The sequence below is a fragment of the Aphelocoma coerulescens genome, chromosome 24, assembly GCF_041296385.1.
Source record: "Aphelocoma coerulescens isolate FSJ_1873_10779 chromosome 24, UR_Acoe_1.0, whole genome shotgun sequence".
Classification (NCBI taxonomy): domain Eukaryota; kingdom Metazoa; phylum Chordata; class Aves; order Passeriformes; family Corvidae; genus Aphelocoma; species Aphelocoma coerulescens.
The window spans coordinates 3,962,495-3,972,859 of NC_091037.1; the positions used below are offsets into that span (position 1 = coordinate 3,962,495).

At 52.6% G+C, this 10,365-nt stretch overlaps 1 protein-coding gene across 3 annotated transcripts; it reads right to left on the reverse strand.

Moving 5' to 3' along the window:
• Window positions 1–196: 196 nt before the first annotated feature.
• Window positions 197–10,184, reverse strand: VPS26B (VPS26 retromer complex component B). 3 transcript variants are annotated; one of them, XM_068994780.1, is made up of 6 exons: window positions 9,888–10,184; window positions 7,493–7,649; window positions 6,213–6,377; window positions 4,438–4,613; window positions 3,673–3,815; window positions 197–3,236 (listed from the first exon to the last, which is right to left on the reverse strand). In XM_068994780.1, the coding sequence occupies exons 1-6, from the start codon at window positions 10,108–10,110 to the stop codon at window positions 3,090–3,092; spliced, it is 1,011 nt and encodes a 336-aa protein (XP_068850881.1). In that variant the 5' UTR covers window positions 10,111–10,184; the 3' UTR covers window positions 197–3,089. The 3 variants fall into 3 exon arrangements, with proteins under 3 accessions (XP_068850881.1, XP_068850882.1, XP_068850883.1); XM_068994781.1 differs by lacking the exon at window positions 197–3,236 and adding an exon at window positions 3,894–4,067 and having other exon boundaries at window positions 3,729–3,815; XM_068994782.1 differs by lacking the exon at window positions 197–3,236 and adding an exon at window positions 3,935–4,067 and having other exon boundaries at window positions 3,741–3,815.
• Window positions 10,185–10,365: the final 181 nt, after the last annotated feature.

Genomic DNA, 10,365 nt, shown 5'->3' on the forward strand with positions numbered 1-10,365 from the left:
GGTCCTCCACCAGCACAGCTGCCAAGCAGTGACACAGCTTAAAGAAAGACCAAGGATTTATAAAGATAACAAAGGACAAACTCCTCCAGCACGTTTGGAGAGCTGCACACTATGACACCTTCTAAAGAAAAATCTCTTCATACCACAGAAAAAAAGCCCCAACCCAAGCCAATATAAAACATCAGACAAACCCGTGCACAGCATTTGACAGCCAGGGCTGGCTCTTTTTAATTGGAGAGACAAAAAAAATGAACTTTTAAAATACAGCCATTGAAAAGACGACGAATTAAGAAACATGTAAACACAGCAGAGGCTTAATTACAAGTTGCACTGCTTGGTTTGGTACTTGTCCACTCCCCTCTGCCTGGGAGAGAGGGAATGACCCAAGTACAGCACAGAACCACCAGCTCGGGGGGACAGGACTGCTCGAGCAGCATCTGCCCCTTAACATGCTAACAAAACACTGTTCTAGAGTACCTTGTCCTGGAGTGACCCCAGCTTCTCTCTAAGGATGCTCAGCACATCTGCTCCACCCCAGAGAAACAGAGGGCCCAGTGGTGGACAGGCTGAATGGTCCATTAGATTCAGTAAAAATGGGGATCATTTCTAAGTTCTGGTTCCACACGTAGGGACACAGGGGAGAGGGGACAAAAGAAGGAAAAAAAAAACCCAAATCCATGTCCAGGCTCATGCACCTTTTCCAAGGGAACCCTCCAGGAATGATGAACAGATGTTGAATAGCCATCTCCTCACAGCCAGGCAATCCTCTCATCCAGTCAGGCAGGAAAAAAAACTACTGGAATGCAGAGACATCTCCATCCAGGGGGTTTATTTACCACTGCATGGCCTACAATCCAGGGGAATAAAGGGAACAAAGGAATTCAGCAAGGAGGGAGCTGAAGGAAAGCTTAGGAAGATTGTGAGGGTGCTGCTGTGCTCAGCTCAGCCATGGAAAGATAGTCTGCTATCCCCAAGGGCTCCCAGAGGAGCTTCACTTGTCCCTAAGGGATTGTGCCTGGCTGCAGGACAGGCAGTTCCCCCCAGGGAGGGAGGGAGGAGTGTCCAAAGTGCCATCCAGGGTCCTTTGCCATGGCAGACCTGCAGCAGGTGCCCACCCCTGGCCCTGGCACAACAAGGTGATTGTTGTCTGCAGTGAGCTTTTGCTCCAGCCTTGGGAAGACACGGCCTCAGCCCACGGCACAGACTCGCCATGGGGGCAAAGCAAGCCACGTCCTCAGTGGTGCACAGCAGAAACATGGGGTGACACAAGCGGTCAGCAGAGATGAGAGCATTAGTCCTCTACAGAGTGAGACTGGCCAGCTCTACTAAAAACCACAACCTTACACGTGGTGAGGAAAAGATAACTTACTTTGGCAAGCAGAAAACACACATTTATCACTGAAATACAGTAGCTGTCATTACATATAAAGCTTCCCTTCCCACCCCGGCCCCACTCCCTCCACCAGCACCGTTCCACTGAACAAAGCAGAAACTTCCATTTCCCAGCTGCAAGACACCTGCTCTACATTCAGCTGTAGGACAGAGGAACTTGATTCCAGAGCCAAAAGGAAGCTGGACAAAGTAGCGAACCACAAACTCGGGGAAATCCAGACAAATCCCACTTGACAGAGCTCCCATCCCAGCACGTAGTGCAGGCTTGTCTCCCCCTCGGGTAGGAGGTCTCACCACCTGCTTGTTGAAGGGCAGCTAAACAGGATGGACATTCTCCAAACTCAGTCCACCAAGTCTACTAAGCCACATCTGATTTTTAATGGAGGAGTGACTTCCTTCTGGTAGTGTTCTCATGAGTCTACTTAGCTGAAGGCTAAAAGCAGCTTATTTTAAAAAAGAAAACCCACATTCAGGTTCTCGGCTCATTGCATGCTCTCAGACCTCGCTGGTGACTTCAGCTCAGGCCTCAGGAATGTGTCTCTGGAATCAGAGCTCTGCCACGCTTCCATCCAGCAGCCCACACAGGCCTGTTTGAGCCTCCCACAACAACTGCATCCACCTTCTGCCCCCGCTGATCCTCGTCCCGCACGCGCGAGGCAGCAAACCAGACAACACACACATGGCCCTGCCCTGCTGTCCGTCCCTACACAAAGCCTGCTCTGTCCCAAGGACACAGACACGGGCAGGGCAGCGTGTGCAGTGTAAACACACCCCAGGAGAGCCCCCAAGAGCTCCAAAACTGCTCTCTACACCTCTCCAGGCTGCTCTGTAGCAGCACCTGGGAGCTGCACGAGTGCAGCAGCCAGTGTGGATCTCGGGGGCACTCAGGCAGCTGCCAGGACAAGACTAGGAAGGCACTGCTCTTGGCCAGGAGCCTTCCTGCCCCCACTTCTTGCCCACCCAGCAGCACTGGGACCATCACTGCTCTGCCCACCCTGTGCCACCTCCTCCTGTATCCACACATCTCACTCCCTCCTACCAGCCACAGCTCCTGCTGGGACACAGCACGGCCCTGCCTGTGCTCCATGCTGAGTCCTGCTGGGTGGCAGTCCCAGGGCTGAGTCACCTGCATCATCCAACTGCTTGTGGCAAGGAATCCAACACCAGCACGAAGAGGAAGAAGGAGAAGCAGCGAGGGAATGACACCACACAACTTCCAGCAGGCCACACCACAGTCTCTGATCCCTCCTCTAGCACGCAGCTAATCACCAGGCCGTTTTCCCCAGGGAAGATTTCGGAAAGGCAAGAAAAACATCCATCCTACACAGCCCCAAAGCAACCTCCACACGGCTGGGGAGAAGCAGCAGCAGATGGGGCCTTCACTTGCTCTGTCCTTCCCCGCCGCCAGGCCGAGGCTCTCGGGGCACAGAGGAGATCAGGCAGCTCCGCAGCCTCCGGACATTGCCTCAAAGCAGCCGACCCCAGCCTCCAGAGGAATGTATGGATCGGGAAGCACCCCGGCACCTCCGACGCCGCGCCGCCAGCGCTCCAGCTCGCCGAGCCCTCCCGCCCCGTCCCACCCCGCCAGTCCTTTGAAGAAAGGAATTTAGTCAAAAACGGGTATTTATTTCTGTGAAGTCTCTGAGTGTCTCCTCCTCGGTGCCGCTGTCCTGGGGGCTCCCGGCGGCCCCCCGGCCTCACTGCCGGCCGTTGTTCTCCGCGGGCTGCCCGGGGGGCTTGGCCTCGCCGTGCGAGGACGTCCCCTCGAAGCGCTGGGACGCGATGGCAGCTTGGTGGGACATGCTCTTCCTCACGATGTCCCCTTTCCTCCACAGCACCACCTCCTGCAGGGACACAGCCAAGGCTTGTCAGGGCTCGTGAGACCTTCTGCTGAGACCTTCTGCTGCCCCACCCAGCCCCGCAGGATGAACCAGGCTCAGTGTTCCACCCCACAGCCAGGACACACCTGGACGTGCAGCATGCCTGGAATTTGGGTAGAGATCTCCTCCCTGGGGTCTGGGCACACAGAGGGCATCCAGGGCAGCTCTGTCCTACTGCCACTGATAAGGTGAAGCACAGAAGCTCCACCACTGAGCAGAAAAGAAATCCCAGGCAGGCACTTTCCAAACTCCTCCCCACCACCACACACATCTGACCTGCATGGACATTCTTCTAGACCATCTTCCCACATGATGGATTCCAAATTCCCAGTAGGGCCTTGTCACAGTATCCCAGCCAACAATCCACAGGTCCAAGGAGAACAGCAGCTCTGTTTCTCACCTGCTGTTTGAAGTAGCGCCTCTCCTCCTCATCAATCAGCACCAGGTTGAGGTAATAACGCACAGAGAACTTCTTGTTGATGTCCCTCATGGTTGGAGTCAGCTCATAACCAGCCAGAAAGAGCCTGATGGGAATGGACTCCCCTGGAAAGGGCACAGAGCTGTCAGCACAGACAGGATGCAGAAATAAACCAGGAGAGCAGCAGCAAAACACAAACTCACACGGCCACAAACTTTGTCACCGTTTCCACAAGTGGACTAACATGAGCTAGAAGACCTCAACTCCCTTCAGAAACCAGCATGCACGGTCCACAGCCAGATCCTGCCCTTGCTGACAGCTATTCCAGCTCCACTCTAACAGCACAGGACTCTTTTGGGACCTGCATCGAGACAGCACTGCAGAAAAAAATGAGTAAGGTGACATTTTCTCTGGCAGGTGACTCTGCTGGGCAAAGGAACAGTGGCACAGGAGATTGGCACAGAGCAAGAACACCATCCCTCTGCTCTGAGCTGCAGCAATGCCAGCTGTCAATGTATAGCTGGTTCTGCCACTGCTTCATCAAAACAATTAAGTCATTGCAACTCATTCTGCCTCAGTTCCCTCTCATCACACCGGAGAAGGAAGGGGATCAGATCAATCCCCTGCTCTGAGCCCACCAGTGGAAGAGGATGCTACTACTGAGCACACAGAAGATACTGCAAGACTTGTATTCCCACCCCAAAAGCCTTCAGAAGAGGAATTCTGCGGGTTCCTGTGCCCTCTCACCTCTCACAGGTGCCCCATCCATGATCTCGTACTTCGCTATGGTGTCGTTCTCGTGGTACACGTTGGGCCCCGTGCCCGTCGTCTCCCTCTTGATGATGTCTATCTCCATGTGCTTGATCTTGATCCGCACCAAGAGGAAGTAGATCTTCCCCACAATCACATCTTTTAAGTGGTACCTGGCACGAGGGGGGAGAAAACACCAGGATCAAACCCTGTGCAGTAGAGCAGGGCTCGAGCTGACGTGCAGGAACTTGCTGGGCAGGCACTTTGCTCTCATCCACAGCAGATGGCAAATCAACCACCCCCACCAGCAAACAGCCCTTCATTTCCATCCTCTGCTCTTTTGGAAACCCACGAGAACATTCAGCATGAGCAGGTAAATTAAAAACGTAACTTCAGGCTGAGTATCTGCAAGAAACCCCTGCGACAGCAAAGGCTCCAAACTCAGTATTTTAGGTCAATTAAAACCAACCCAAATCACAGAATCATTTAGGTTGGAAAAGACCTCTGAGATCATCGAGTTCAACCCTTGACCAATCACCACCTGCAGGGAGACTTGTCAGCACCTGGTGGGAAAGAAGCACTCAGTGTAGTTCAAAAGAGCTCTTCCCAACTTCTTTGCTGGATTTAATTTCCCCTTCAGGTATATTGTCTGGTAAGGAGCAAACACTGTATTTTGGAGACACCTGGAAGTACTGATCTGGCTGAAGATACAGGGAGTGAGAAGTTACTGCAAGAAATTCATGCTGTGCTCCAGGCTCAGTGAGCCACAGCCATTGCTTCCCACTCCTTGATCCAGAGATACGAGGAAAGGAGAGGAACTGTGGTGGTGCATCCTCCCCCCACCATCCTCCTTCTTTCCAGGCTGCAGTGTGATCTGAGAAAATGCTTGTTAGGCCTTATCCTCGAAAACACCACCTGGGCTCAGCTCTTTCTGAGCTTAGCAAAAACCACTGTCTGCTCCCAGCAACTCCTAACAAGCTTCTGTTTTTCTCGTGACCAACCTTGGAAAATATTCCTCCGGCCTGAACGGCACAGCATTCCTATTCTCACGCTTTCAAACAAAGGGCCGACCCAAACCGTGGCCAGGATGAAACCTTGTTATGACTGAAGGGTCTCTTGAGACCCTATAAACAGCAGTCCAAGATGGGGCCCGCTGAGCTCTCCTGGAGCACAGTGGGCTGTGACCAGCAGGGTCCCTCTGAGGGGGACGCCTCTCCGAGCCAGCAAACCCTCAGGTTTGCCATAGCTGGAGGATGTCGAGACATGGCCCGATACCCTCACGCCTCGAGGCAGATTGTTAAGGTTCAGATATAAATTAAGGTGTAAGTTAAGTTAAAGTACTGTTAAGTTTAAGTGTTGTTAAGCTTTAGGCCGCATTCCTTTTCATCCTTGTTTACGCTGTCTTTACACACAGACCCACACACTGCTCTAGGTCGTTTCAATTCATTTCTGTTTTGATTGCCTGGATTTTGTTTGGTTTTGTTGTTGCTTGCTTTCCCTGTTGTGCCTTAGCTGCCCTTTGTAAGTAGAGTGAATCTTGCCAACGAATCTGTTGTGCTTTGCAGTCTAATATTAAATCTGACTTTTGCTCATACCCTTGCTGGTGATTTTTTTGAGTGATCTCAAGCACACTCGTTCAGACAGGAACCCACGGATCAGGGAGGATCTGAGCTGTCTCCCAGCCTCTCTGGAGCACGTGGACATGGAATCCCTTTGAGGAAACCTGTAGCAGATGGGTCCCCACAGCCCCCAGCTGCTCCTGAGACACTCACTTGGACTTGTTGTACTCGAACTCGATGTGCAGGCAGTCCTCGATGCCCACTTCCATCTTGATGGAGGAGTTGAGCTCGGGGTAGGTGCTCAGGGTGTGCACAACGATGTCCATCTCCTTGACCACATCGTTCAGCCTGCGGCTCACGGTGGCACGGAGGAAATATCTGTGGGGACAGTTCCCCCCCATCAGGGTCACATGGGGAGCAGCAGGGACAAGGGGCTGGGTGGCTTGGACTGGACTATCCAAGCAGCCTTTCTACACAGATCCATATAAAGAGCTGAAATGCATTTGGCTGCAAATCGGAATAAAACATGGGATCAACTCAACAGACCCTTCCTTTTTCCCAGTGAAGCTTGGAACCTTCTCCTTGGCAAGGTGAGGTGCTCAGTTCAGCTCATGCACAGCTGAGAGAAGGGCCACTGTTTCAGGAACAGGGAATGGGCAATGTCCAAAGGGACAAAAGAAGCAGGAAACCAAAGAACTGCCTCAAGGAAGCAGAACAGCAAGGAAGCTCCTCTTCCTATGTCATTTGCTGTTCCATTGCTCTCTTTTAGTCCAAGTCTGAACAAAATAAGCCCACAGCAAAAGGGCCCTCAGCTCTTTACATGTGTCTGCCCCTGGAGCAGCCAACATCCCACACTGGAAAAGACAGAAGGGAATTTTCAAATGGAAAAGCAGGCTCCTCTCAGCTTCCAAGCATTTGTGAGCCTGAGTTACCTAAGCCCCGTTTTGGGGATCTGAGGAACAGCCTGCACATGTTAAAACCACTGCCCTTTTACAAGATTACATCAGGCTGCACAGCCACACCTCCCAGTGCAGATCTCAGACTTCTCCAACCCCCACTTTGAAACCAGTGAAAGGATTTTCAGTCAACTGAGTGCCTCAATGTGAAATATCATTTCTAACATATGAACAAGGCACAAGCGAAGCATCTGTTTGCATACAGAGCACAATTAAAGTTGACAAGACTGATTACAGCAAAAATATCCCCACTGCAGACTAAACCAAACAGTTTATTTTGATTTTTTTTTTGAATTATCAAATAAATTACCAAGTATTTGATTGATTCAAAAGGGGCTGATTTCTCTTGTCACTCAAAAGGAGAAGAACAAGTTCCATGAAGAGCCTGATGCACACTTGTAAAATAAAGACCTCAAAGGCAGCCTTTTACAACTCAGCCCTCAAAATTAACTTGGAGTTCTGTTATTCCTGCATCATCACAGTGAATATCAGCACTTACACAGAACAGAACTGGGGTCAGCCAGGGCAGGGACTCACCGTAGCTTCACGTTCTGCCCCGTGTAGGACTCGTAAGGTTTCTCCACGTGTGTGAACTCGAAGTCGAACGTCTGCGATTGAGTGAATTCCCCGGGCCGGGCCAGGTCCTTCACCAGGGACACGAACTCGTGGTGGTTCCCTCGGTCATAGTAGAGTTCTAGGAAAATGGAAATCCAGGTTAAGCTTAATGCCACGTGACACAGGGAGATTTTCATCAGCTCTCTTGTCCAGGTCACTCCTTCCTTCAGTACCATTCACAGAACCTACCAGGGGAGCCCGTGGCTCCACGGAACTGCACTTGTTCCCTGCTCTCCATCAGAGCCAGGTGCAGGCCACAACGTTCCTCCCTGAAACAGGAAGGAAAAGGTCCACACAGCCTTACTTACTACAGTAAATCAAGAACTTGCCTTGGGGAGACACGAGTCACCTCTTATCAATATTAAATGCGGTCAAACTCTTTGCAGCTCATGCAAACCCTTCCAGTAATTTTCTGCACTGTATTCCAGGCCAAAGGCATTGCCACTGTGAGGAAAAACCACCACTGCTTCTCTGGAACAGACAGTGACAGAGCAAAACCGAAGGGATAGGATGCTTCCAACTGCTCCTGCTTATCCTTGGACAGCAAAGAGCTGGAGTGGCCTTGAGTTGCAGAAGGGAATAAATGACGCTGTTGATCCTGCTGCACAACCACCCTGTATGGCAGCTGAATCCACTGCTCCTCCAGCCCCTGGATAACACATTAATGGCCACGTGAGCACGGTGAGGGAAGAGCTTTCACCTCTGGAAGCACTGCTCAAACCAGCTCAAGTGACCAGCATGGCCACATTGCCTCGCTTTTCCCCACAACCCTCCCACACCAGCAGGAAGCTACAGGTTTCCTCATTTAATGAAAGCAATCCTCCACGCCTCCACGGAGTTTTCTGCCTCAAGTCAAAGCAACAAAACCCTTAACACTCTGCAATTTGCATGAACAGCTTGGGATTACACAAAACCATCAATGAAACCTGCCCTTCCCAGCCCTGCATGTGAGCCTGTGCCTACAGGACACCCACACAGTCCTTCTGCAAGGCAAAGCCTTTCTGCTTACATGAGGAAACAAAAACCTAAGTCATCAGACAATCACACACACACAGGCTCAGTGTCAGCACTAAACTGTGCAGAGGAGGCTTCTGAGAGGAATTAGAGGTGTTCAGGAACTGCAGTTCTGCCCTCCTTGATATGCACGATGAGATCTCAGCTTTTAAGTGATGCCTGTTTCTCACAGCCCTCTGCTCACCTTATCTCTCTAATGGAAATTCTGGCACTAGAACTCCTTTCACTTACGCACAACAGCAAATGTCACCAAGCCCTTTAGGCTGGGCAGGCAGGTGACATAAATAACCCAGCCTCTCTGTGCACTGAATGCTTGTGTCCACCGAGAGGAAAGTGCTGGCTGATGTCACAGGGAGAAGCCACGTGCCAAGAGAAAAAGAGGAATCAGCCCATTCCATCGTGACACACAATGCAGAAGGCACAAATCAAACTTAAAGCAAGGGAGGCAAATGTCAGTGCATTGAGCTCTCTGCTACCTCAGAAGGTCATGTTTGGCACCCTGCAGCCTTAAGCAGAGTGATGTTTCCCACACTCCAGCCTGTCAAACAGGTATAAGCTGTAATTTCAGGTTTTCAGAGCTATAAGGTTTCCAGATTGAGAAAATAACCTGCCAACGTTTGGCTTGCTCAGGCCACAGCCACCACGGGTGAAACCATCTGGAATGGGTTCTGTGCTCACCTGAGAGCAGGCAGGACCCAGCACTCACAGCCTGGCCTCTGGTACCTGCTCTGGAACAGCATCATCCCTGTGGCACATCCCTCCTTCACACCCCAGTCCCCCTACCTGTTAAATTCTCTCACCTCGTGCTGATCTCATGGCAGCGAGAAGTCAGAATAGAAGGCAGGAAAGCATTGGGAAGTGCAATTAGTGGTACAAACTTCAGAGATTTATCAAAGAGGCCTGAGGGGAATAAGGACTAATGTGCAGCCACAGCAGCTCTAACACACCCTGCTTGGACAATAACGTGCATACAAAGCAGTTATTCCATACAGGCTCGAAAGTCTTCCAAAACAGGGCATGAGGAGCAGGCAAGGCAGCACAGCAGAGACAGTGGAGCGGGAAACAACGTTCATGCTTAACTTCCAATGGCAACCATATCAATAGGAACTCATAACCTGGCCTCACCCACACACTCCATCATTTACAGCCTCCCTTCCTTTCCAAGAACCAGAGTCAGGCGCAAGCAAAGCCAATAAAACTCTCAAGCAGCAGCACGGGCTGGGTGGGAAACCTCCTGCAGCGGAGGAGCCACGAGAGGCATCAGGAAGGAGGGACACCCGTGCCCACAGGCCGCCCGGCTCACCGATCTGCCCGATGAATTCCACCTTGATGCCCTGGTGCTCCAGCCGCTTGTTGGGGTTCTTGAGGGTGAGAACCACCCGCCCCGACACGGTCTCGCCGTCGTAGAAGAGGAAGTATTTCTCCTTCTTGCCTTCCTCCGTTTTATGCTCCACCCGCCGCCGGCTCTCGGCGTCGCTCAGCACCAGCTCAAGCTCCGCGCTCTGCCCGAACCCGAAGAAGCTCATGGCTCCGGGATGCGGCGCGGGCCGGCGCGGGCGGACCCCGCGGCCCCGCTGGCGGATGGCGGCCGGGGCGGGGCTGCGCGGGGCGAGCGGGGCCGGCGGGGACGCCGGGGGAGGGCCCGGCGGGGCGGCGGCGGCGGCGCGGGGGGGGCCGCAATGCGACAGCCCTGCCGGGGCAGCGGCGGCGGCGGCGGGAGCTGCGCACCGCGCACGGCGCAGGCCGCGCCCGCACCGCCCCTTCCGGGTCGGGGAGGCCGC